Raw genomic sequence first — 26,269 nt, 5'->3', positions numbered from 1 at the left:
GCCGCGTGTGGCATCTTCCCTGGTCAGGGACGGAACCCGGGTCTCCTCCCTCGGCAGACACATTCTGCACCACTGAGCCACCAGAGAAGCCCAGAGATCACTGTCAAAGGTAAAAATGTACAACCTTTATGCCTGCAATTAAGACTGAGCCAAGAATGTTTACTATTACATTTCTATTCAGCAGGGTCCTGGAAGAACCAACCAATTAAATGATAAAGTATAAAAAAAAAAAGGTACAGAGGGATGGAGTAAAACTGTATTGCTAAAAAAACAAAGAACAAAAAACTGTATTGCTCACAGATTACAAAACTGTGTGCATGGAAAATCCAAATAATATAAGAATCTATTTTTCTGATTTGAAAAGGATCTATCTAGTATCATTGGGTATACTCAATATATAAAAATCAGTTGCATTTCAGACTTCCAGTTTTGGACCAGGAGGAAGCAGAGGTTTGTTTCCTTAACCCCCCACCAGGCACAGTTAAGCTCCTGGACATTTTATATACAATCGCAAGAATTTACTGTGCTTTCCAGATAATCTGAGTTTTTACAAATTGAAGGTTTGTGGCAAACCACATCAGGCAAGCCTATCAGTGCCGTTTCTCCACTAGCATTATTTTTTAATTGAAGTGTCTACATTGTTGTATCAGACATAATGCTACTGCAGACTTACAGACCACAGTATAGTGTGAACGTAACTTTGATAGACACTGGGAACACAAAAGAGTTTCCGTAACTCACTTTACTGTGACATCTGCTTTGTTGCTGTGGTCTCCAACTGAGCCCACAACATCTCTGGGGTCTGCCTGTACTCTGAAGAGTGGAGAGAAGGCAGCAGACAGACGAAGAGTGGCAAGACCCCAGGAGTGAAACAGTGGGCATCAAAGGGGACCAGGTAGGGTACCTGGACTGCCCCATCCACCAGGCAGGAATGAGTCATAACCCAGCGATGCGTCAGGTAAGCCCTTTATAACAAAAGATTTCCGTAAGACCCAGACCCTCATAACGTAATATCCAAAATGTCCAGGTCTCAATTTGAAAACTCATTCATCAACACGAGAACCAGGAAAATCTCATCTTGAGTATTTTGGCCACCTGATGCAAAGAGCCAACACACTGGAAAAGACCCTGATGCTGGGAAAGACTGAAGGCAGGAGGAGAAGGGGGCGACAGAGGATGAGATGGTTGGATGGCATCACCGACTCTATGGACATGAGTTTGAGCAAAGTCCAGGAGATGGTGATGGACAGGGAGGCCTGGCGTGCTGCAGTCCCTGGGGTCGCAAAGGGTCAGACACAACTGAGTGGCTGAACAACAGCAGCTGCTAGCACTGAGATGACAGAGGTGTTGAAATTATCTGACAAGCACTGTAAAACAGTCATGCTAAAAATGCTCCGAGGAGCAATTATACATGTGCTTAAAGTAAATCTAAAAAAGCTAGAAAGTCTCAGCAAAGAAACAGAAGATATAAAGAACTCAGTGGATATTTCAGATCTGAAAGACACAGTAATTAAAACAGAGTCCCCGTGGATGAACGGGCTCAACAGCACAATGGAGGTGACCAGGGACAGGGGACGGAGGAGGCAGCAACAGGAACACCAGTCTGAACACCAGGGAGCACAGATTCTGGAAAGGCATGGGAACAGAATCCCAACAGTCTCCGATCCCGGGGATCTGATTCCTAGAAGGAGAAGAGAGAGAGGATGAGACTGGAAAGCAATTCAAGAAAAAGTGGCTGGAATTTCCCCAAACTTGGCAGAAGTCGTAGATCTACAGATTCATGAAACTCAGAAAAACCCAAATAGGATGAGCCCTAGAAATCCATGCCAAGATGCATCACAATCCAACAAAAGAGGAAGACGCTCCCTGGATGCTGTGAGATCGGGGTGCCACCCACTCACATGACGGTGCACTTATCAGAAACTCAAGGGCAGGAAGGAAATGGTGCAACAGTTTCAAGAGCTGAAAGAAAACTGCCGATCCCGATTCTATAGTCGTGTCCACCTCTCAGCAACCCGGCGGACATGTCCACCTCTCAGCAACCCCTCGGACTGTAGTCCACCGGGTTCCTCTGTCCATGGGATTTCCAGGCAAGAATCCTGGAGTGGGTTACCATTTCCTCCTCCCTTCCTTCAGAAATGAAGAGGGGGAAAAGACACTCTCAGGTATAGGAAAACCGACAGGACTCTCAAAAGCACGCCGGGCCTAGATCGGTGGCCAAGGGAAGTTCTGGTCCCAGAAAAGGGAGGACTCTTGGGACATCAGGAAGCAAGAAAGAACACTGGAAAAACAGAAACGTGGCCGGGCAGACAGCAATGAGGACAGAAGGTCCACACCGCCCTGTTGTCTCCCCTCCATGAGCACTAGTCTCAAATTCTGCGGCAGCAAAACCCAATTCACACTCGTTGTCATCCAATGATATTGTCATCTTTCGTTTATCTACTAATGTTTTAAGAAATGTTGATAAATTAACATTGTGTTTCAATTCCTGGAGCCTGTACGGGGATGGGAGATGTTTGAATTCCATATAGTATAAAGAACTTATGCAGGTTTCCCTGGTGGCTCACCGGTAAAGAATCCGCCTGCCAATGCAGGAGACACAGGTTTAATCCCTGGTCTGGGAAGAGCCCACGTGCCACGGAGCAACCGAGCCCTTGTGCCACAACCACTGAGCCTGCGCTGAGAGCCTGGGGACCCACAGCTCCTGAGGCGCGCGTCCGAGAGCCTGTGCTCTCAGCGAGAGGGGCCCCCGCGCCAGAGCTCCGGAGAAGCCCGTGCGGCCACGAGGACCCCGCGCAGCCAGAAAGAGACACACGCAGAGAAGCCACACCTTCACGGTAAAGCCAAACGAGCTCTAGAATATTCCCAAACACGGGTCGTTTTTAGGCCTTGAAAGGATAAGCGGAACCAGTCATTTTATCCACCTCCAAAACATAGTTAGTTTCACTTTAAAGACAGGAAGCAGACTCTGTATACTCAACAGTATAACTTCAGGGACGTCCCTGGCAGTCCAGGGGCTAGGACTCTGTCCTTTCACAGCCGAGGGCGTGAGTTCACTCCCTGCTCGGGGAACAAAGATCCTGCAAGCTGACTGGCTGGAATGAGAAAACGAAAAACGATGTGACTTCCCTATCACAGAGTGCACAGGCAACCAGCAGCAACGCTGCAGGCAGCTGGAACGGCAGGAGTCAGCGCCGCCCGCAAAGGCTTCGGTGGGCGGTGGGGCTGCCGCACCGCGCTCCTGCTCAGCACCCAGCCTGGCCCCTGCAGACCCGACGGGTGAAGGTTGGTTGGCGGGTCTCAGACTTCACCCAGCGCTAGCGCCCATCGCAGCTGCTGCATGGGATGGGTACTTCCCCCAAAACAGAGTTAGGCAGCCTTGGCTCACTTTTACACAGGTGTGGATCTGGTAACTAAGAAGCAGTTCGTGTTCACCTAGGCTGGGCTGCAGTTCACGTCCACACTTTGGCCAGACCCAAATTAATTCTCCCCGCCTCGAAGCACAGTCCAAAGGGACCCTCGACTTCCTGACATCGGGGAGAACATCCTATCTGTCCGCAGTGTCGACATCTTGTTAACTGGACCTGCTGGGTAGGGGGCAGCGAGGTAACTCTGCCCCCCAGAGGTTACTCTGGTAACCCTCGTATACACTATGAAAGGTGGCAGTTGTCGTTTTGTTTCTGCTTTTTAAGATAAAAGAAATTCAGTGATCCAGAGCGTCCCAAAGCAGGAAGGTTAACAGAGGTCCTGTTCTCGGAGGCTGTCAAGACACTCCATGTAGTAAGCCATGGGCCACTGCACCTTGCAACACCTAACCCTGAGAGAGAGGCACGGTTCTGGGTGGGCATCCCTGGCTTGCAGAAGCAGCATATGTCATCCTTAGGAAAACGAGTGACTTCTCATGTGACTGAGAAGCTGGTGGATCTGAGTGCAGCCCCAAGGCGGGGTTCTGCAGTGGCTTCAGTCCCGGCAACCCCATATCCGGTACAGTGGAGGCCGCATGAATTTCGGCAAGCCCCAGCGGCAGAGGTGAGGTTTAGCCCTATGGGCTCACAGCATCACACCCACCATCTGCAACTGAGAGCCTGAGGCTACTTAAAGAACGGCCCCTGGGGCTTCCCAGGTGGCTCAGTGGTAAAGAACACGCCTGCCCATGCAGGAGACGCAAGAGGTACAGGTCCCATCCTTGGGTCGGGACGATCCCCTGCGGCAGGAAATGGCAACCCACTCCAGTGTTCTTGCCTGGAGAATCTCATGGACAGAGGAGCCTGGTGGGCTACGGTCCAGGGAGTCACAGAAGAGTCAGACACAACTTAGCGACTAAGCACCGACAAACATAGATGCAGATGCTCTCAGTCTGATTAAAGAGCTTCCCTTCCCTCCCTACATAGCTGGGCATTTCACTAATTCTATCAAACGGTTCTGATGCCCAAACTTATGTAATGATGTGGGTGTTCTTTGTTAGTCTATTAACATGGTGGATTAACCTTACTGGTTTTCAAATACTGAACCAGCCTAGCATCTGATGATAAACCACACTTCGTTGTGATGTGCTATCCTTTTCAGACTTGCTTGGCTTTCATTTATCAATATTTTGGTGAGAATTTTTGTATCTATCATCCTGAGGTGTACTGTCTGCAGCTCTCTTTCCTTTTCCTGATTTGAGTTTGGAGTAATGCTTACCTCATAAAATTGCTGCACAGTGATTTCTTTCCCTTCTATTTTCTGGAAGAAATTGTATAAAATTGTATTATTTCTTCCCTAAACGTTTAGTAGTACATGCCAGTGAACCCATTCTGCCCTGGAGTCTTTCTTCTTTGTTGGAAAGTTACTACAAAATTCATTTCTTTAATATTTTTAAGGAATATTCAGATTATTTCTTCTCAAGTGAGTTTTGGCAGCCTGTGTCTCTCAAGAGTTGCCAAGACTATGGGCACAGAATTGTTCGTTATCTTCTTCTTATGATCCTATTTATGTCCGTGGGGTCTGTAGTGGTGACCTGTCATTCATTACAAATATTGGCAAATGGTGTCTTCCCTCTTTCTTCCATGGTTTCTCTGACTAGGGGTCTGTCAACTTCACTGACCTTTCTAAAGAACTGGCCCCGGGTCTCATTCATTCTTACTACTGCTTTTCTGTTTGCGGTTTCATGGAGTCCAGCCCTTTGCTGTTTTTAAAGTATTGTTTATTTCGTCACGGCTGTGCTGGGCCTGCGTTGCCGTGTGGGCTCTCTCTAGCTGCCGTGAGCAGGGCGACTCTCTACTTGTGGCGCGAGGGCTGCTCCTCACGGCGGCTTCCTTTGTTGCAGAGCAAGGGTGCCAGGGTGCACGGGCCCAGCTGCCCTGCGGCACGCGGAGGCTTCCCAGCCCAGGGATCCAACCTGTGTCCCCTGCATAAGCAGGTGGGCTCGTAACCACTGGGCCACCAGGGAATCCTTTATTATTCATTATGCTTAATTTGGGGCGAGCCTGCTCTTCTTCTTGTGTCTGAAAATGGAAAGTTAGGCTCGTGATTAGAGACCATTCTTTTTACAATATGAACGCTTGCTGGCCTTACTGAACACTGCCTCACCTGCACCCCACAAGGATAGCGTACTTTCACTTTCATCCAGGTCAAAATATTTTTTCAATTTTCCTTGAGTTCCTCTTCGTGCCGTGGATTATTTAGAAGTGTGTTGTTTGATTTCCAAAGAGTTGACGATTTACCAGATAGCTTTCTGGAGAAAGATTTTAACTGAAGTCCCGATAAGGTCAGAAGAGAAGTCATGAGTGACAGTGATTCTTTTAACTCTGCTAAGCTGTTTAACAACCAAGAATAAAGACTGCTGTGGCCAATATTCCATGTGCTCTTGGAAAAAAGTGCATTTTGCTACTGGTTGAATGTGTTCTGTGCGCCAGTTAGGTCAAGTCGGCTGACAGTATGGTTAAGGTTTTCTATATCCTTGCGATTGGCCATCTACTTACCCTAACAAGAGAGTATTAAGGTCCCTGACGACACCCATTGACTTATCTACCTGTCTTTTCATCTCTGTCACTTTCCGCTTTCAGCATTTTGAAGCGCTGCGGTTTTGTGTGCAGATGCGTGGGATTCCTATGTCTTCCTGATGAACTGACGTTTTTATCTTCACCCCCAGTAGTCTTCTTGCTCTACAGTCTCCGGTGTGTTTTATTGTGCGTCCCGCACAGCATAGCCACTGAGGAAGGTAACGGCACCTCCTTGCTGTCCCAAAGATATCCGAGCCCGAGTCCCTGCAGACTGTGAATATATTACCGTACACGGCAGAAGGGGCTCTGCAGACATGACTAAAGCAAGTACCTTGAGGTGGGGACATTATCCTAGGTGGCCTGGGGGAGCCCAGTGCATTCACAAGGCTTTGTGTAAGAGGGAGGCGAGAGGGTCAGAGGCAGGGGTAGGAAACCAACGGCGGAGGTTGAGTGATGGAAGGAAGGGCCCACAAGCCAGGCACTGCAGGCTGACCCTGGAAGACGAGAAAGGCAAGGAACAGAGCCTCACTGCAGAGCCACTAGAGCAACTAGCCCTGCAGACACCTCGGTTGTAGCCCGGCAGGGCTGGCTTTGTACTTGTGACCGCCAGAACAGGAAGATACCACATTTGTGTTGTTTAAAGCCCCTAAGTTCATGGCAATTTGTTACAACACCAATAGGAAACTAGTGCAGCCACGTAAGCTTTCTTTTGATGAATGTTTGCATAATACATTCTTTCATCCTTTTAACCTATTTATGCCACTGTATTAAGGGAACCTCATGAGGTTAACTTGTTGGGTCTTCCTTATTGTTAATCCAGTTTTACAATCTCTGCATTTAATTGTATTTTTGCCATTTATATTTAATGTAATTACTGACAAGGTTCTATTTAGGTTTCAGTTCAGTTCAGTCGCTCAGTCGTGTCCGACTCTTTGTGACCCCATGGACCACAGCACGCCAGGCCTCCCTGTCCATCACCAGCTCCCGGAGTTTACTCAAACCCATGTCCATTGGGTCAGTGATGCCTGTGGTCGTCCCCTTCTCCTCCTGCCTTCAATCTTTCCCAGCATCAGGGTCTTTTCAAATAAGTCAGCTCTTTGCATCAGGTGGCCAAAGGATTGGAGTTTCAGCTTCAACATCAGCCCTTCCAATGAACACCCAGGACTGATCTCCTTTAGGATGGACTGGTTGGATCTCCTTACAGTCCAAAGGACTCTCAAGAGTCTTCTCCAACACCACAGTTCAAAACCATCGATTCTTTGGTGCTCAGCTTTCTTCACAGTCCAACTCTCACATCCATACATGACCACTGGAAAAACCATAGACTTGACTAGACGGACCTTTGTTGGCAAAGTAATGTCTCTGCTTTTCAATATGCTATCTAGGTTGGTCATAACTTTCCTTCCAAGGAGTAAGAGTCTTTTAATGTCATGGCTGCAGTCACCATCTGCAGTGATTTTAGAGCCCCCAAAAATAAAGTCTGCCACTGTTTCCCCATCTATTTGCCATGAAGTGATGGGACCAGATGCCATGATCTTAGTTTTCTGAATGTTGAGTTTTAAGCGAACTTTTTTCACTCTCCTCTTTCACTTTCATCAAGACGCTCTTTAGTTCTTCATATCCTGCCATAAGGGTAGTGTCATCTGCATATCTGAGGTTATTGATATTTCTCCTGGCAATCTTGATTCCAGCTTGTGCTTCATCCAGCCCAGTGCTTCTCATGATGTACTCTGCATATAAGTTAAATAAGCAGGGTGACAATATACAGCCTTGACGTACTCCTTTTCCTATTTGGAACCAGTCTGTTGTTCCATGTCCAGTTCTAACTGTTGCTTCCTGACTTGCATACAGATTTCTCAAGAGGCAGGTGAGGTGGTCTGGTATTCTCATCTCTTTCAGAATTTTCCACAGTTTACTTTGATCCACACAGTCAAAGGCTTTGGCATAGTCAATAAAGCAGAAACAGATGTTTTTCTGGAACTCTCTTGCTTTTTCGATGATCAGAAGGCAATGGCAACCCACTCCAGTACTCTTGCCTGGAAAATCCCATGGGCAGAGGAGCCTGGTGGGCTGCAGTCCATGGCGTTGCGAACAGTCAGACACGACTGAGCGACTTCACTTTCACTTTCAGTGGATGTTGGTGATTTGATCTCTGGTTCCGGCCTTTTCTAAAACCAGCTTGAACATCTGGAAGTTCATGGTTCGCGTATTGCTGAAGAATTGGCTCAGAGAATTTTGAGCATTACTTTACTAGCGTGTGAGATGAATACAGTTGTGCGGTAGTTTGAACATTTTTTGGCATTGCCTTTCTTAGGGATTGAAATGAAAATTGACCTTTTCCAGTCCTGTGGCCACTGCTGAGTTTTCCAAATTTGCTGACATATTGAGTGCAGCACTTTCACAGCATCATCTTTTAGGATCTGAAATAGCTCAACTGGAATTCCATCACCTCCACTAGCTTTGTTTGTAGTGATGCTTCCTAAGGCCCACTTGACTTCACATTCCAGGATGTCTGGCTCTAGGTGAGTGATCACACCTTCGTGAGTATCTGGGTCGTGAAGTTCTCTTTGTATAGTTGTTCTGTGTATTCTTGCCACTTCTTTATTTAATATCTTCTGCTTCTGTTAGGGCCATACCATTTCTAGCCTTTATTGAGCCCATCTTTGCATAAAATATTCCCTTGGTATCTCTAATTTTCTCGAAGAGATCTCTAGTCTTTCCCATTCTATTGTTTTCCTCTATTTGTTTGCATTGATCACTGAGGAAGGCTTTCTTTTCTCTCCTGGCTATTCTTTGGAACTCTGCATTCAAATGGGAATATCTTTCCTTTCCTCCTTTGCTTTTCACTTCTCTTCTTTTCACAGCTATTTGTAAGGCCTCCTCAGACAGCCATTTGGATTTTTTACATTTCTTTTTCTTGGGGATGGTCTTGATCCCTGTCTCCTGCACAGTGTCATGAACCTCTGTCCCTAGTTCATCAGGCACTCTGTCTATCAGATCTAGTCCCTTAAATCTATTTCTCACTTCCACTGTATAATCATAAGGGATTTGATTTAGGTCATACCTGAATGGTTTAGTGGTTTTCCCCACTTTCTTCAATTTAAGTCTGAATTTGGCAATAAGGAGTTCATGATCTGAGCCACAGTCAGCTCCCGGTCTTATTTTTGCTGACTGTATAGAGCTTCTCCATCTTTGGTTGCAAAGAATATAATCAATCTGATTTTGGTGTTGGTCATCTGGTGATGTTCATGTGTGGAGTCTTCTCTTGTGCTGCTGGAAGAGTGTGTTTGCTATGACCAGTGCGTTCTCTTGGCAAAACTCTATTAGCCTTTGCCCTGCTTCATTCTGTACTCCAAGGCCAAATTTGCCTGTTACTCCAGGTGTTTCTTGACTTCCTGCTTTTGCATTCCAGTCCCCTATAATGAAAAAGATATCTTTTTTTGGGTGTTAGTTCTAAAAGGTCTTGTAGGTCTTCATAGAACTATTTAACTTCAGCTTCTTCAGCATTACTGGTCGGGGCATAGACTTGGATTACTGTGATATTGAATGGTTTGCCTTGGAAATGAACAGTGATCATTCTGTCGTTTTTGAGATTGCATCCAAGTACTGCATTTCAGAGTCTCTTGTTGACTATGATGGCTACTCCAATTCTTCTAAGGGATTCCTGCCCACAGTAGTACATACAATGGTCATCTGAGTTAAATTCACCCATTCCAGTCCATTTTAGTTTGCTGATTTCTAAAATGTCAACGTTCACTCTTGCCATCTCCTGTGTGACCTCTTCCAATCTGCCTTGATTCATGGACCTGACATTCCAGGTTCCTGTGCAGTACTGCTCTTGACAGCATCGGAGCTCACTTCCACCACCTGGGTGTTGTCTTTGCTTTGGCTCCATCTCTTCGTTCTTTCTGAAGTTATTTCTCCAGTAGCACATTGGGCACCTACCGACCTGGGGAGTTCGTCCTTCCAGGTCCTTCCTTTTTGCCTTTTCGTACTGTTCAGGTTTAACCTTTTATTATTTGTCTTCTCTTTGTCCCCTCTGGTGTTTGCTCTTCAAGTTCCCCTTTCTTGTCTTCTTTTGGCGTTTTGGAATTTTTTAGTGCTCTGTTATATCTGTTAGTACTCTGACTGTAAATCTGCACATGTTGTTTTTTAGTGGCAACTGCGGGCATTATAATGTATACACATAATTCCACAGTGTCCACACAGAGCTAATGTTTTATCTCCTCAAGAGAAACATGGAAACCTTATAACACAGGCCCTTTAACCCTCACCTTCCATCATGCTGTAGCTGTTATATGTATTCATCTATTATACATATATTAAAAACCCCACCAAGCATTGTTATTTTTGCTTTCAACAGTCACATATACAGGAAATGAGAAAAATGTGCTATTACATTTACCTAGTTATTTACCACTTTTTGTTCTTCCTTTATTGTTGAATTTCCAAGTTTCCCTTGAGAATTATTTCCTTTCTGCCTGAAGAACTAGCCTTATCATTCCTTTAAAGAAGGTCTACAGGCAGTACATTCTCTCAAGTGTTCTTTCCTCTCAGAATGACTATTTTGCTCTCACTCCTGAAGAATATACCCAGAAGAATTCCACGTTGGCTCTTCTCGTCTCTCAGAACTATCAATCTTAGACCATAGTGGCTTCTGATATGAAATCTGAAATCATTCAAATCATTTTTCCTCTGTATGTAACCTGGTCCTTTTATCTGGATGCTTTCAATTTTTTCCCACTGATTCCATTTTGACTGTGATGTGTGTGGACATGGTTTTAAAAAATGTTTCCCCACTGATTTGAATATGATTGTGTTGTTTGGGCATCGTTTTTGAAGGTTATCTGATGAGCATCTTGGACGTGTAAATTGATGGCTTTCATCAAGTCTGTAAAATGATCAGTATTTACTTCCTCAAAATTATTTTTCTTCATTGATATCATTCTCCTTTGCCCGGGTGATCAATGACTGTCTCAGAGATCCTGGGTCTGTGTTCATTTTTAAAAACCTTTTTTTTGCCTCCAGCCTGTGTCCTTCCCCTTTGCCTAGAGAAAGAATTCACAGAATGAGATGAAAAGTTCTGCTCAGGGTAAGAAGGGGCACTGAGGAGGCAGCAGTGATGCAGGGGTTTAGAAGACGGGCAATGAGAAAAGATGGTGCTGAATTATAGAAACAAGTCAGTCAGTGCAGAGGAAAAGAGGATCCACCACCCCAGGTCAGGAGGGAGGGCTGCACTTTATGCTAAAGAACGGGGCTCAGTGTTCCAAGCATCTCCCATGCATCTCTCTCCTGGGGTCATCCTATTTATGACTGCCCCACTGGCTCCTCTGGGCAACCGAGGCAGACAGGGGAAGCACCTTCAGCTCCCCAGCCTCCCGCACTTCACACCCAACCACAGCTCCACACCCCTGTGCCCCGGAGCCCGTGGACGAGGTCCCTGATCTGCCCCAGACGTCCTGTCTGTGTTTTCCCATCAGCCTCCTTCCTGGTCCTCCAGTTCAGGCCCCGCCCCTTACTCCTGTTCATCTCTCACCGCCTCCAAAACGACTCTTCCCATCATCGTTCCAGGTCTGAGCCTGCCCCATTCAAAATCCTTTCAACAGTTTCCACCTTCAAAATCGTGGTCCAGGTGCACCGCCCCATATTCCAGGCTGTGGCAGGTCAGCCCCACTAAACAGTTCTCCCTCCTAGACCAGACTCATCACACTTAACCACACATCCCCAAGCACCCATGTACACAGACCTACTTAACAACTCTGTGCCTCCACAGACCGTCCCCTCAGCCAGTCTGAACAGGGCCCAGTCCCTTCCAACCTGCCGGACCAAGAAGCCTTCCTTTTTCATTGCACTGTAAATATGTGAAGTCACTCGGTCACGGCCAACTCTTTGTGACCCCGTGGACTGTAGCCTGCCAGGTTCCTCTGTCCAAGGGATTCTTCAGGCAAGAACACTGGAGTGGGTTGCCATTTCCTTCTCCAGGGGATCTTCCTGACCCAGGGATCAAACCTGGGTCTCCCGCACTGCAGGTAGACTTACCATCTGAACTACCAAGGAAGGCCAGTGTAAATATATTTCGAATTATAGGTTCATGTAAGCTTTGTCTTCATGAACGACTTAAAACACTGGTCAACACGCCATGCAGGAGCCGGACCAACGTCGGTGTTTTACTGTGAACAGGGTCCATTATCAGTAGAGCCCTCCTGCATCACACTCTCCACATGGCGGTAATCTTTCTAAACTAGAGATCAATTCATACTGTGCGCTGCTGGAAACCTTCCCACTGCTTTAAAGATAAAACCCGGAACATTTACATGGCGCTCAAGACCCAGTGTGGCGATGCCCCCGCCTTCACCCACATTGCTCTCAATTCTGAGAGCAGCTCAAGGTCTGTCTGGTTGGGATGCCGCCGCCTCCACCACCGCCCCTGAGCTGGTAGCTCCTGCTGTTCACCCGTCAGACACACCTCCCAGCCAGGAGCCAGGCTTCATGATGTCTGTCTATTAAAGATACTCATGGTTCCCTGTTTTCTTCCAACTCCTAACAGTCTCCCAAGAGTTAGCTGAATTGTTTGCCGTGTAAATGCTTGTCATATCTGTTTGTATTAATCTGAGCCCAAGTCCAGGGAAGGAATTTGCTGGCATCACCAAGGAAACTCCAGGCTCTGTCACCATGGCTGAACATGGCCATTGCCCAACAAATACTGACGAACTGGACTAGCTGACGGAAGAAAGGAAGAATGTTTGCAGAAGCTCAGGAAAGGGAAGCTACTTGCCCAAGATCACACAACCCTTGTGGGAGGCAGACTAAGAACCGAGACTAAACTCAGATGGTTCCTGGGCCTGCCCGGCTTCTTGCAGACTCACACTCTGGGATGTGAGGTCACCCTCCAAATCCAGACTTGGCAAAAGGAGGTGGCAAAAAAGGCAGAGAGTGGTGAGGGGGAGCGGGTGTGCAGGCGGGTGTCAGTAAGTCTGATCTGATCAGAAAGGCCCCCAAAGGCCACGGTCGCCTCAGCCCCACCCTTCAGTGAGTGCGGAGCGAGGCTCAGGAGGAACCCGGGACGTGCGCCACCGAGCCTGGACCTTCACGCCCGGTGCGTCTGTCTGGCCTGCGGGCTCTGAGCTCTCTGTAAGTCACCTGCTCTGCTGAGGACCATGAGAGTCAGCGCCACGACCCTGACCTTCACCGCCCTTCTCTGCCTCGGTGAGCTTCGGGGAAGGGAGGGGGTGGGGACCCCCTCCTCCCACATCTGGTCCCTGAGAGGCCCCAGGACGCAGGAGGCTCCATGGGGACAGACTTTCTTGGGGGAGAGGGGAATGTCCTCAGCCCGGATCTGACCCCACCCTCAGGGCGCAGAGCAGACCTGGAGCATCCAGGACATGTGGTGGAGCTGGGTGCTCACAGGGAACTCTCTTCCAGGGCTGTGCTGGGGCCCGGGGAACCAGGGACAGCCAGGTGAGCCCCCAGACCTCCTGCTTCCACCCACCACCCCTGATCACTGGGGACCACAGCGGGCCAGGGCCGCTGGTGGCCCGTCTGGGAGGGGCGGGTGACAGCTGGGGAACCTGGGGGAGAAGGCGCCCTGACTCCTCAGGTCTGATTCCTTTCCAGAGGTCCTCCCCAAACCCTCCATCCGGGCTGACCCAGGCACCATGGTCGCCCAGGGGAGCCCGGTGACCATCTGGTGTCAGGGGTCTCTGATGGCAGATGTCTACCATCTGTATAAAGAGAGGGGCTCTGTATACTGGGAGGCTCAGGCCCCTCAGGGCTCCAGGAACAAGGCCGGGTTCCACTTTGAATACACGAGCTCAAGTTATGCCGGGCAGTATCAGTGTGCATATTACAGCAGGAACCGCTGGTCAGAACGGAGTGACCTCCTGCCCCTGGTGGTGACAGGTAAGAGGGAGGGGCGGGGGGTGGGAGCCTCCCCACGGGCAGAGGAGCAGAGTGTGGGCTCAGGGGGCCCTGCCCTCCCAGCCCACACCTGGGGTCACTGGGGTGGAGGTCCCCCTTTAACACAGCCCCTCGCCCCCAGGAGTGTACAGGGCGCCCTCCCTGTCCGCCCAGCCCAGCCCTGTGGTGGCCGCAGGAGGCAGCGTGACCCTCACGTGCAGTTCACAGTATGCAGCGGGCACGCTGCACCTGCTGAAGGAGGGAGGCGCTGACCTGCCCCGATACCAGACGTCGAGGAACTACGGGAACCAAGGGCGGGAAGAGGCTGTGTTCCCTGTGGGCCCGGTGAACAGCTCCCACGGGGGGACCTACAGGTGCTATGATGCTCCCAGCAACCTGCCCTATCTGTGGTCACGCCCCAGTGACCCTCTGCATCTCCAGGTCACAGGTGAGGCCCCCAGGCCCCTCTATTTCCTAGACAGACCCCTGACCTAAGCCTTGTGCCCATGAGCCCTGGGGGAGACAGGGGCAGGACGTGGGCAGGAGCCTCGGGAGGGAGCAGGGAGAGCTGTCTCCGCAGCCCCGGGCGCAGTGCGGGCGTGCAGCCGCTAGTCTCCGCCCCATCTGCAGGCCTGTCCAGGGCGCCCTCCCTGTCCGCCCAGCCCGGCTCGCTCGTGCTCCCCGGAGACAACCTGACCCTCCGGTGTGGCTCAGAGGCCGGCTTTGGCAGCTTCGCTCTGACCAAGGACGAGCAGCTCAGCCCACCCCTCCGCCTAGAAGGGCAGCAGGACCCCGACTTCCCCCTGGGCCGCGTGAGCCGCGCCCACGGGGGCCGGTACAGATGCTACAGCGGGCAGAACCTCTCCCACACGTGGTCGGCCCCCAGCGCCCCGCTGGACATCCTGATCGCGGGTGAGGAGCCCCTGTCCCGGCCCAGGTCTCGACTGTCTGCTCAGGGCGCTGGACCAGGGTCGGCCCTGGTGGTGACGGGTCCCGGGAGAGGGTCCTGGAGCAGAGGCCGAGGTGGGGCAGGGGCCTGGGGGGGAACGGGAAAACAGGAGTGAGAGGCACAAAGACTAAGGAGACCCACACAGACGGGCTGAGAGGAGCTGGGAGGGCTCACAGGGAGGCCCCTCAGCTCAGGGTCCGGGGTGTGGGGAGGGGCTCTCTGCTCATCACCCCCGTCCTCCCCCAGGAATGCACAGGAAACCCTCCCTCTCCGCCCGCCCGGGGGCCTCAGTGCCCCAGGGAGAGAACGTGACCCTGCAGTGTCGCTCTGAGGTCCGCTCAGACACCTTCTATCTGTCCAAGGAGGGGTCGCCCGCTCCTCCCCAGCACCTGCGTCTGCAGGACACGGCTCCGCCCGTCCAGGCCAACTTCACCCTGAGAGCTGTGACCTCGGCCCACGGTGGGACCTACAGGTGCTACGGCTCACATAGCACCGCCCCCCACCTGCTGTCGCTGCCCAGTGACCCCCTGGAGCTCCTGGTCTCAGGTGAGGGCCCAGCCCTGGTCCTCTGTGTCCTCCGGGGCAGGCCAGGGCCCTGTCCCCAAGGGAGCTCTGGGCTGAGTGGGAGTGGGGGGTCACAGAGGGGGGGATCAACCCTGAGGGGGCTGCAAAGAGCCAGAGGCCTCCCTTCCCTGCCCGTCCTCACCCTCATCTCAGCCATCCAGACCCGCTGCTGGTGATGGAGCAAAGCTAGAGAGGCCTCGGGGCCGACCAGCAGGACTCAAGGCCAGCGCCCCCGGGCCCCACCCTACCCTGGTCTCCAGTCCTCGTGGCCCCTCGCCCAGAGGGAGCACAAGAGAGCAGCTAGCAGAGCCCGCGGCCCGCAAGGGAGCGAGCGGCCAGGCCCTGGCTCAGCTGGTGTCCCGGGGGACCGCGGGGCTCCCGGGGCTGAGATGTGGAGGACGGGTGGGGGTCGTGCAGAGGGAGATGCTGGGGCCCAGCTGGGGGAGGGCAGCAGGGCTGATAAGGGGGAAGCAGGCCGCCGCTCATCTCCACCCTGACCCCCAGGAGGCTCCGGGAATCAGCTCCTCCCTGCCTTGGAATCAGGCCCGGGTGAGTCAGGCCCTGTGTGGGGCAGTGGGGGTGGGAGCAGCTGTCGGGGCTCCGGTGCTTCCCGAGGTAGTGGCCTCAGGATAGCCCCTTCTCACTGGAATCAGCCTCAACGGCAAGGACGGGGACGCAGCGACACTGGATGGGACAGTGTCTGAGCTCTCCGGCCCCCCAAGGAGCAGCCGTGGTGCCAGGCAAAGAGCCGGGCATGGGAGTCACATGGCTCCGCTACTTCCAACCTTGGGATCTTGGACCAGTCATGCTCCTCTCAGGGTCCGAGGCCCACCCTCCACAGAGGGGGCCTCCAACTCCTTCCTCAGCACGACAGCCTGCAGCGCAGGGCCTGTTCAGGCCTCTGGAAGGCCAGAGCCCTCCCCACTGCCCCTCTCATACATACACTCCACATCCATGCAGGCCCCGTGGTGGGGGCGGGCAAGGGGACGGGGAAGCGGGAGGCAGGCCTCTGCAGGGTGGGAGACAGATCTGGCTGGGCTGGCAGAGAGCTGGGCTTGATGCACGTGTCTCTGAACTGGTGTTCTGCCTGGAAGTGAAAGCATGAAAACTAACTCTAAAAAATAAGAGGGAACCCTGGGTTGCAGTCCCAGCTCCGCCACCTCCAGGTTGGGCGACTTGGGGCCCGTGATCTCCGTCGCTGTGCCTCAGTTTCCTTGCCTGTAAAACAGGTGGGATGGGTTGGAGACAGAGGCACAGACCCCAGCACGAGTCTGCACGGCAGGTGCTCAGTCAAACGGCATCGCTGGCTCACTCAGACGTCTCTGGTGCCCCAGGCCTCACCTGGTACCTGAGTGTCCTCATCGGGGTCTCGGTGACCTTCGTTCTGCTGCTCCTGGTCCTCCTCTTCCTCTTCCTCCGACACCGGGGTCAGGACAGACGCAGGACGTCAGGTGAGTAGGGAACGGGGTGACCAGGACCCCTGGAGGCGGCGGGCTTAGGGCACCAGCCAAAGGGAAACCTAAGAGAGGGGCGAGGTCCGGTCAGAACTGCTCTAGTCTCCCGCCGAGAGAAATCTAGAGGCTAAATCTGAGCGCACGTCAGCATTCTAGAGTATCTGCTGCTGTTTTCAGACTCACACAACGCTTGAGAGTGCGTGCAAGCTCTGTATGTGTGGTTCAGAGCGCTCGACTTTACAGTGTTTGAATCTCATTTACTGGCTGCTCTGGGTCTTGGTTGCTGTGCGTGGGCTTGCTCTGGCTGCAGGGCTCCTCGTCGCTCGCGACGGCTTCTCTTGCCGCAGCTCCTGGGCGCTGGGGTGCTCGGGTTTCAGCAGTCGTGGCTCCCAGGCTCCAGAGCACAAGCTCAGTAGTTGTGGCTTAATTGCTCCGTGCAATGTGGAATCGCCCCAGACCAGGGATCAAACCCATGTCCCCTGCATTGGCAAGCGGATTCTTTACCACTGCGCCACCAGGGAAGCCCTTCTCTTGGATTCTTCATGGAGGAGGGAAGACATGATCATTTTTTCAGCCTGGAGACCCTTGCAGATCTTCCTGTAACCCTAGAGAAGGGCTCTGGGGTGGGCTGGAGGCTGACTCCCGTCTTCCCGCAGCAGCCGCAGCATCAGTGCTTGAAGACAGAGGCCGGCAGAAGAGGTGAGACCTCTCTCACAGACTCTCACCCCACCGCCTTGCCTGGCTCCCTCCGCCCCAAGACTCCTCAGCCCGACCTCTCCCACAGACTCCCACCCCACCGCCTGCCCAGGGCTCCCTCCGCCCCAACACTGCTCTCTCCTCCCCAGCTCCAGCCCCGCTGCTGACGCCCCGGAGGAGAGCTTGTACTGTAAGGGGAAGGGGGGTGCTGTCCTGGGGGCAGGGCGGGCAGGCAGTGCACGCCAGGGATTGGTTGGCAGTGGTTCTGGGCTGGGGAGGAGAGCGAGCGAGTCTGACACTGGACTTCTGCTGTGGGAGGTGTGAGGGGGTCTAAGCAGGAGCCGGGCCCCCCTTGCACTGTCCCCACCAGGTGCCGTCACGGAAGACGCGTGGCCGGAGCACAGCAGAGCGCGGGCCAGCCAGGTAAGACCCCCCCCCCTCACTCACACACGGAGGGCAGAGGACAGACCCCGAGGCCAGGAGGCCCCTTCCACGAGCACCTGCTCCCTGGGCTGCCGCGCCCCACGCCCGGCTCCTCCGACCAGCACACTGTTGAATGCTCAGGTTGAGCTGGCAGGGCTGAACGGTCTGTGCCCCCAAAAGGGGGCCACATGCAAGCCCTGGACCTGAAGACAGGGCCAGAGGGGGCGCCTTCTAACATCCAAAGGATTCTGAGATCCTCACTCAGTTCTCAGCCATCTGCCCCCGGTCAGGTGAACCTTGTCTGTTCACCGCAGTGAGGACCAGCTCCCATGGCAGCCCTGGTGACCCCTAGCTCTCCTGCAGGGCGCAGTGGGGTCTGTCTCTCCGTGAGGAGGACCACCCCCAACTCCTACCTCCAGCCTTGTCCTCCCCCAGCATCAAACTTAGCAACCCGTCACAGGATTTCAACTGGCTTCACTTCCCTCCTTCCCGAGGGTCGAAGCTACAGGGACTGAAGGAGGGCAGGGTTCAGAGACCGCCCGTCACTGTCTCTAGCAAAGCCCTAAGACCCCCAAGGAGTGCATCCTGAGCTCCAGGCCCCCAGGCTTTGCCCACCTCACACCCCTGCCCTCTCTCTACACCCCCCAAAGGCTGCCACACCTGAAGCCCCCCAGGATGTGACCTATGCCCAACTGGACCACTCAGTCAGACAGGGGGAAACCGCGCCCTCCAATCAGCAGCCAGGGGAGCGCCCAGCAGAGCCCAGCGTGTACGCCACTCTCGCCTTGCACTAGCCCAGGACAACCCAGATCCAGGGGCCCCAGGAGCTGCCCACACGGACAATCAGTTCAGCCCCAGCCAGCCTGGACTCCTGACACCAGCAGCTCTGGGACCTCCCAGGTAGGCTAGGCTGTGAGCACAATGCTGCAGGCTTCACAGGACTTGGCAAATCCTGAGTTGTAACCCGCAGATTGGCAGAAGAGCCCCAGGGCCCCAGAGCATGCCTGCAGCTGCTGGGCTTGCTCAACCCCTATTTCTCATTTCCTGAGACCAAGACAGAGAAAAGGGAAGCCTGCCTCCCGCCTGACCACGAGGTCTTCAGCAGGGGGGAGTTGGTGGCAGGGCTCCCCCTTCCTGTCTGGGAAATGGCCCCTCTCCGAGAACTGGTTTTGGCTGTTGGGTGTTCACTGGGAAGCAGGGGCTTACTTCCTCCACCAGGGACTGACCTGAACCCGCATCACAGCAGGGCAAGGCGGGTTCACTGGGACCGCGAGTGAATCTCCTAGTTTTGTCTTTGCCCATACTGTGGGTCCCCTGGAAGTGTGACGGAGTGATGTGTAGATGTGTGTCAGGATACAGTAAATCCAGGCCTAAGGGGAACGAGGACCACCATCCAGCAACAGCCCACAGGCGGGAACGAAGCTCAGCTGCTCCCAAACACGCGTGCCACCAGCCCAAGGCGGCGGACCCGCAGCTGCTGCCAAAGGGTGTGTGTCAGAGGGGGAAGGAGACACAGCAGTAAAGACCAGTCCCACAGTGTGGATATCCTGCTTTATTATCTGATGCACGCCAGCCACTCGGGCACAGCCCAGGGCACTGCCCGGGCTCAGTCCTCCTCTTCATCGTCGCCAGCTCCGGCCCCGCCCTGGCCCTTCTTGGCGTTCTTCCTCTTCACGCGGCCCGGGCGGCCCCCGCCATACGGGGAGCGCAGGGAGAAGTCGATGTGCTTCTGGGAGTCCAGGCGCACAATGAAGGATGGGATGTTCACCACCTGCTTGCGGACCCTGGGGGGGGAGCGGCGGGTGAGGGCTGGGCCGCGGCCGGCAGGGTGCTCCAGGCGCAGCGCGCGCTCCTGGACCTCGGGAGCGCCCATGTCCTGGACACTCGTTCACCTCTCACGGAGGGCGGGGGAGTCCCGGCCCAGAACGAACGCGGGGGTGGCAGTGTGTTCACACTGAGACCTGCTTTTAAAACACTAAAGTCTGCCAGACAGCTCTGAACTGCGTGCCTCCCACTGAGCTTTCATCTCCATCAGGGGTCCTCTCACTGTCCCTCAAGCAGCACCCCACGAAGACGGGGCGGTTTCATTTCAGACAAGCAGCATGAGGCTCCTGCCCATGAGTCACGGGGGCTACTGAGAGGCTAGTAGCCGGCTCAGTACACAGCCCCCGTAACCGGGGCCCTATGTCTATGGGGTAAACTGAGCACCCAGGTAGAGATCCATCTGGCCTCTGCTCTTCACCACGGCAGCTAACAGGAGAGTGCGCTGTGTGACCACAAGGGCCCAACCCACCCAGTCAGCTGAGCTCCAGGGACGGCTCTCCACGGGACCCCAAGAGCTGTTGCCTGTCCAGCTCCCGGCTCGCCTGCTGCAGCCTTCGCAAGGTGTACGGCTCCAGCCGCAGTGACCCTTGCACAGGGCTCTGGGGGCTGAGGCTGCCCCCAGCCCCCCCATGAGCTGTCTGTAGGGACCACTGTCTCCTTACGGTGAGCTCACACCATCACCTCCGAGGGCTGCACAGAAGACAGGGGCAGTGGGCTCAGCGAGGGGGAGGCTCCGGGAGCCCTGAGGCGGTACCTGATGTGGCGCTGGCGGATGAGCACGCGGGCGTGGTGGATGGACTTGGCCAGGCCCAGCTTGAAGACCTGGGTCTGCAGGCGTCTCTCCAAGAAATCCTCAATTTTCAGGCCCAGGATGTAATCCAGCTTCATCTTGCCTTCGTCCAGCACCCCGATACGGACGAGCCGCCGCAACAGGGCATTACCTGGTGAAGGGGCAGAGGCTTGTCTCAGCCTTCCAGTTCAAACCCAGCACCTCCACACCACGGCAGTGAGACCCAGCAGGAAGAGCTAGTCCTGATACAGGACTCAACGCACTACTGCATGAGCCACCGTGACTCCCGGAATCCTCACTACCCTGAGGCAGACAACAACCCACAACTCGAGTGACCCTCCAGGGCTCTTAGAAGAGGGCAAGTCTACGCGCCGCTGCCCCTCCACTAGTCCTCCCGTAACACAGCATGGGGCTATGAGCTAATATGCTGGAGTCCAAAAAGCCCTACCAATCAAATGCACTCAAACCACCTCCCTCATCTGACACTGGAACAGCATCAGTACCTATCTGTTAGGCCTGGAAGAGACCCGGCATACATAAGAACTGAGTGCTTGTCATCCATTTCATCACTGAGATTTTCTACTAAGATGGTGAGGATAACCTCAATGCCTGGTAAAGTAAACTAGTAACGACTGTCACCTTCTCCCTGGCACGCAACAACTCCAGGTTCAGGAGGCCTTGCCTGTGGGCGTCCAAAGCTCCACTCAGGTGAGCTCCTGGGACGCTGCCGGCTCGCACTGCCTGGGCTGGTTATCATCACAGAGGATTATAATTTATTAGCACCTAAAAGCACCATTACCACCACCCCCCCTCTTGCCCCCAGACAAAGCCTGAAGGAAAGCTGGCTGACTTTGTGAAGACAGTCTTCCTAGCAGACTAGGAGCCAAGGAGAATCTAAATGGAGAAACATACTATACCTTTTCCAACACCCCAGGTACTAATTTGCACTGAAGAAATACTGAACACAAGTCAAGGATATTCTCCCACTTACAACTGCATAAAAATTTTAGTGAAAAGCCTGCACAATGAAAACTTCAAGACATTAATCAAAGAAATTAAAGACACAAACAGAAAGAAATTCAGTGCTCACAGACTGAAACAGCAGTTTAAAAAATGCCCATACTACCTATACCAATATACAGATTTGAGGCAATCCCTATTAAAATTCCAACGCCATTTTTCACAGAAAAAGAACAAGCAATCCTAAAATCTTTAGGGAACCAGAAAAGACCCTGAATAGCTAAAGCCAATCCTGAGGAAAAACGAAGTGGTAAAAAAGACAAAAACAAAAAGAGAAAAAAAACCCCACGAAGTTGTGCACATTATAGTAATCAAAATAGTATGGCACTGGCATAAAAACAGAGCAAGGTAATAGAGACTAGAAATAAACCCGTATGTATAAATGGTCAATTAATTCACAACAGAGGAGCGAGAAATCTACAATAGAAAGAAAGTCTCTCAGTAATGGTGTCTGGACAACTGGACAGCCACATGCAAGAACAAGACTGAACTCCTGTCTTATCCTGTACACGAGTTAACTCAAAATCATGAATTTCCAAAAGGTCCAGCAGTGAGGACTCGGGGATCGGTGATTTCACTGCAGCGGCCAGGGCTGCTCCACTGGCTCAGTGGTGAAGACTCTGCCTGCAACACAGGAAATTCGTGTTCAATCCCTGGGGAGGGAAGATCCCAGGGAGAAGGAAATGGCAACCTACTCTATTATTCTTGCCTGGGAAATCCCATGGACAGAGGCGCCTGGTGGGCTACGGTCCATGAGGTCCACTGGGAGTTGGACATGACTTAGCAGCTAAACAACTGGCAAGGAAGATCCCTTAAGCTGTACAGCAGAGGGGGGAAAAACTCCAAATGGATTAAAATCATGAATGTAAGACCTGAAACCATGAAACTCCGAGAAGAAAACTAGGCAGTAACCTCCCTGACTTTTTGGATCTGATTCTGAAGTAAAGGTAACAAAACCAAAAATCAACAAGTTGGACCACATCAAACTAAAAAGCTTCTGCAGAGCATAACAAATTTAAAAACAACCTACAGAATGGGAGAAAATATTTACAAATCACGTATTTAATAAGGGGTTAATACCCAAAATATACAATGAAATCATCCAACTCAACAGCACAACCAACCAAAAACACTTCAATTGAAAAATGGGAAGATGATCTGATGTTAGCCAGACTTACCGTGGAGGTCATTTCACAATATACAAATATATCATTCTGTTCTGTACTAATGTCAAATTATAAATTATACAATTTAAAAACTGAACATAATAATCAATTATTATTACAAGACATATCCAAAGGTAAACAAAAGTGAGTTTGGAATTATCTACCAGTTTGGACACTTCATGTCTTTTTGTCCTTACATTAGAAAATAGACACCTGACAAAAACTCAACCTGTATTACTATACAGGAAAAATCTTACTGGATATGAAGACAAAAATAAAACTGATAAACTTGCAGCCTTCAACAACAGGAGTGTGTCCAACTACTAAAAATTGATAAATGGCTTTCATTTGGCCAAAAATGAAATAACAATCAGAATCAGCCAAATCAAAGTTTGTTTTTTAGAAAAAAACAAAACAACACTGTATGCCAGTGGGCACCTCAATGGCCAAGGGGCCCTTGTCTCAAGTGCCTTGGTTTCTAATATGATGTGTTACTCACTCAGTGTCCCAACTCTTTGCCAGGCCCCTCTGTCCATGGAATTCTCCAGCTAAGAATAGGCTGGAGTGGGTTGCCATTCCTACTCCAGGGATCAAACTCCCACTAAGGTATGAGTCTTATCTGACAAGAAGAGTTCCTGGTTCATTTCATTCAGTCACTCACAGGTATCAACTCTCACCTCACACCAGCACAGGGTAAAGAATCTGCCTGCGATGGAGGAGACCCAGGATTGGTCTTTACCCTGTGCTGGTGTGAGGTCAGAGTTGATACCTGTGAATAACTGAATGAAATGAACCAGGAACTCTTTTTGTCAGGTAAGACTCACACCTTAGTGGGAAAGGCTGGACCTGAAACAAGGCCAAGCTGCAGCAGCAGCAAACACCTCGGAGCTCCCGGGCTTCTCCTCTCCATCCCAGCAATCTGGCGTCACTCACCAAATCCCTGGACACCCGCTGCTCAACCCTGCCCTGTGCTATCTCTGTCACATGACTGCTTAGCACCTAAATTTCTCTGTGATTAACTCTTCTCAAGTTCCTGAGACCAGAACAAGCTGAGGTCTGTCACCCAAACTCTGGGACAGAGTTCCACCCAATACCAACATCCACCAGGGAGATTCCTAAATTCTCATGAGTGTCAAAAGAGCTTCCAAACTAAGAAAGGTTAAAAATGAAAACCTCTCACACCCTTGGAACTGGGATAGATCAAAGTGATGAACCTGTATTAGCACAACACCTCTCCAAACCTCTCTCAACCTCTCCTATGGATGACCACTCATGCTTAACAGAAATGTAAGAGCACTTCCATCCTTAACCACGGTTTGGGAGAAAAATCAGACTAGCCACTCCAATTGAACATAAAAAGCCAGCTGCCCAAGTGAGCCCAGTCCCTCCTAACTTTCACTAGCATCAAGATTTCCTAGGGTCAAACCAAAAGCAGCATCAAGATAATACCGAAGAAACGGCCAATTTTAGAGGTAACTAGAAACAAATTTTAGATACTGTGAGCACACTTCCTGTTGTGTAAAGTTTATCCTAATAAAAGGTGCTACAAAAAACAGAGAATCACCTACAGCCAGACTCGCATCTGTTAGAATCACAAACTGTATATCAAGCTAGTCCACACCCAGCATACAATGTAGCACAAATGCTAACCAAGTTTACTGACTACTCTTACATTTAGGAATGGTTTCAACTTTTGGCATGTTACCTAAGCATCATCTAAGAAGCCTCCTTCAACTCCCAACCCTGAGCTCACATGCACTCCCCATCTATTGCGGGAAGTCTCCGATCATTTGCTCATTTGAAGACTGTGATCAGTACCCCTGCCAATCTACTTGTGCAAATCAAATAATGTACACCAAGAGCTTAGAAAAAGATATTCACTGAGCCTTATAAAGTACCAGCTTTCTTAGTATTTTCACCATCTTACAACCTGAGAGGTCCTACTAAAATGAGTGATATCGTCCCTTCCAAAAGCCCATCAACCTCACATCTTACAGCAGACATTTAGACCTTAAGAGTCTAAAAGATAGCAGTTTGTCAAGTATACTGCACCATAATTTTTTAAATTTTAAACCATATGGTATCATCTGTATTCCCTCTAAGATCACCTGGAACCGTTCTTTCCTGTGAAACCCACAGGTCCTCTACTGTTCAGACCCTGAGTAAATGTCCTTCACCATCGTGTTAAAGAAGGCACATATACACACTTAAGTTCCACCCTGGGTGGAACTTCTCAAATTTCACTGTAACAACAGCATAAGGAGCAATACTGTTCTGTTGAACGATGTATAGATATATCCAGGTGCCCGATGCTTGGCATTGTTAGTTCTAATCCACTGGAAATCGATTCTCAGTGTTTGAATAAACCAGTCATAGATCAGAAAAAAGGTAGGTCTCGGATTCAGACCTATTTTCCCACTCCATAACTCCTACTAAAGACTGGATACAATGTCGTGCTCCATGTCTTGCACAACCCTAGAAGGAAGAACAGCAGCAGCTCTCCTGGGGGCTCACATACACACCTTCGAACAGACGCCGCGGGTCTTTCTCATCCAGCGTCAGCAGCTCCCGGGCAGCCTTTCGGATCTTGGCCAGGGTGAATTTGACCCTCCAGACCTCACGTTTGTTCCGGAGCCCATACTCGCCTGCAGAATGAGTGAAAAAACTCAGTCCCATGGACTAGTGAAAAAGGATTAGTGATTTCGGGATACAGAAAAACAAGAGGGTGAATACACTGGAGATTTTTAAACAGAACGAGCACGTGAGGGGCCTCACCCATGTGTCAGCTTCCCCAGCCCGGGAAACAGAAACCTAGCTTTAGCCACTCACCGATCAGCTTCAGCTCTTGGTCGAGGCGGGACTTCTCGAAGGGTCTCCGCGGGGTCACATAGGTTTTGCGACAAACCCAGCTCCGGGCGACCGGCATGCTGGTTCTGTTTGCCTGTCTGCGCCTGCGCGGGAGGGAGAGAGGCCTGTAAGGACTCCACGACGCCTGCGCAGTCCCAGAACTACGCTATGAACTTCGCAGCACCTAGGGAAGATATCGCGAGAACCGTCCCTGAAGAGTTTTATAACCGACTATCATTTCTACCACTTTCCAGTTACGCTCATTTCACCTCCAACTGCTTTAGCGTACTCATTAAAGGTCGAATAGCCCGCAGGATTTTACGACCCACACCCAAAATACAGAACACGGCGGCAGAGCTCACCTGAACGAACGCTCTGAAAACCAAGAAAGAGGCGCACGCGTTCGCCGACCGCGTTCTTATAGCAACGTCGCCCTCTTGTGACGTCACACGCACAGCGAAAGTCTGCACCAATCAGGAAAGGCCTTGGCGGGCGGCCAAAGCTGTCCAGAGAGGTTGGGCGTGCTAAACTGGGAGAACTGCTGAGGGATTAGTGCTACGTCTGGTGCGACGTGAGGGCTCCTCTCCGCCCCCGGGTAGTGACTTAACGTCACCACTCAGCTAACGTCTGAGTCGCAGTGTAAAGTTGGAGTAGTG

At 51.6% G+C, this 26,269-nt stretch overlaps 2 protein-coding genes and 1 long non-coding RNA gene across 8 annotated transcripts in view; 1 reads left to right on the top strand and 2 right to left on the bottom strand.

The window, feature by feature from the left end:
* Positions 1–16,808, bottom strand: part of LOC139029786 (uncharacterized) — a 41,473-nt gene extending 24,665 nt beyond the window's left edge. For all 3 annotated transcript variants that reach the window (XR_011481988.1, XR_011481985.1, XR_011481987.1), the window contains exon 1: positions 16,735–16,808. This is a non-coding gene — a long non-coding RNA (uncharacterized lncRNA). The remainder of the gene's footprint in view (positions 1–16,734) is intronic.
* LOC110138474 (leukocyte immunoglobulin-like receptor subfamily B member 3) lies at positions 28–19,507 on the top strand. 3 transcript variants are annotated; one of them, XM_070450276.1, is made up of 12 exons: positions 28–13,190; positions 13,407–13,442; positions 13,599–13,883; positions 14,023–14,328; positions 14,511–14,792; positions 15,076–15,375; positions 15,898–15,942; positions 16,728–16,844; positions 17,507–17,546; positions 17,693–17,733; positions 17,914–17,966; positions 18,617–19,507. In XM_070450276.1, exons 1-12 carry the CDS (start codon positions 13,142–13,144, stop codon positions 18,758–18,760), a joined length of 1,698 nt encoding a protein of 565 aa, XP_070306377.1. In that variant the 5' UTR covers positions 28–13,141; the 3' UTR covers positions 18,761–19,507. The 3 variants fall into 3 exon arrangements, with proteins under 3 accessions (XP_070306377.1, XP_070306376.1, XP_070306378.1); XM_070450275.1 differs by having other exon boundaries at positions 17,504–17,546; XM_070450277.1 differs by lacking the exon at positions 14,511–14,792 and having other exon boundaries at positions 17,504–17,546.
* RPS9 (ribosomal protein S9) lies at positions 19,499–26,078 on the bottom strand. 2 transcript variants are annotated; one of them, XM_020895570.2, is made up of 5 exons: positions 25,976–26,078; positions 25,596–25,717; positions 25,289–25,411; positions 20,545–20,731; positions 19,499–19,750 (listed from the first exon to the last, which is right to left on the bottom strand). In XM_020895570.2, exons 2-5 carry the CDS (start codon positions 25,690–25,692, stop codon positions 19,573–19,575), a joined length of 585 nt encoding a protein of 194 aa, XP_020751229.1. In that variant the 5' UTR covers positions 25,693–25,717; positions 25,976–26,078; the 3' UTR covers positions 19,499–19,572. The 2 variants fall into 2 exon arrangements, with proteins under 2 accessions (XP_020751229.1, XP_020751230.1); XM_020895571.2 differs by having other exon boundaries at positions 25,596–25,797; positions 25,976–26,064.
* Between the last annotated feature and the right edge of the window lie 191 nt (positions 26,079–26,269).

This window comes from Odocoileus virginianus, chromosome 20 (genome assembly GCF_023699985.2).
Source record: "Odocoileus virginianus isolate 20LAN1187 ecotype Illinois chromosome 20, Ovbor_1.2, whole genome shotgun sequence".
Taxonomy (NCBI): domain Eukaryota; kingdom Metazoa; phylum Chordata; class Mammalia; order Artiodactyla; family Cervidae; genus Odocoileus; species Odocoileus virginianus.
Note: the sequence above shows the minus strand (reverse complement) of the source record. Positions and strands in the feature narration are given on the sequence as shown.

Coding starts and splice junctions, on each gene's coding strand:
- LOC110138474 (XM_070450275.1), top strand. CDS start 13,142: ATGAGAGTCAGCGCCACGACCCTGACCTTCACCGCCCTTCTCTGCCTC. Junction 13,191..13,406: donor CACCGCCCTTCTCTGCCTCG/GTGAGCTTCGGG, acceptor ACTCTCTTCCAG/GGCTGTGCTGGGGCCCGGGG. Junction 14,793..15,075: donor GCTGGACATCCTGATCGCGG/GTGAGGAGCCCC, acceptor GTCCTCCCCCAG/GAATGCACAGGAAACCCTCC.
- RPS9 (XM_020895570.2), bottom strand. CDS start 25,692: ATGCCGGTCGCCCGGAGCTGGGTTTGTCGCAAAACCTATGTGACCCCG. Junction 25,412..25,595: donor CCAAGAGCTGAAGCTGATCG/GTGAGTGGCTAA, acceptor CTCATTCTGCAG/GCGAGTATGGGCTCCGGAAC. Junction 20,732..25,288: donor CCCGCGGCGTCTGTTCGAAG/GTGTGTATGTGA, acceptor CCCCTTCACCAG/GTAATGCCCTGTTGCGGCGG.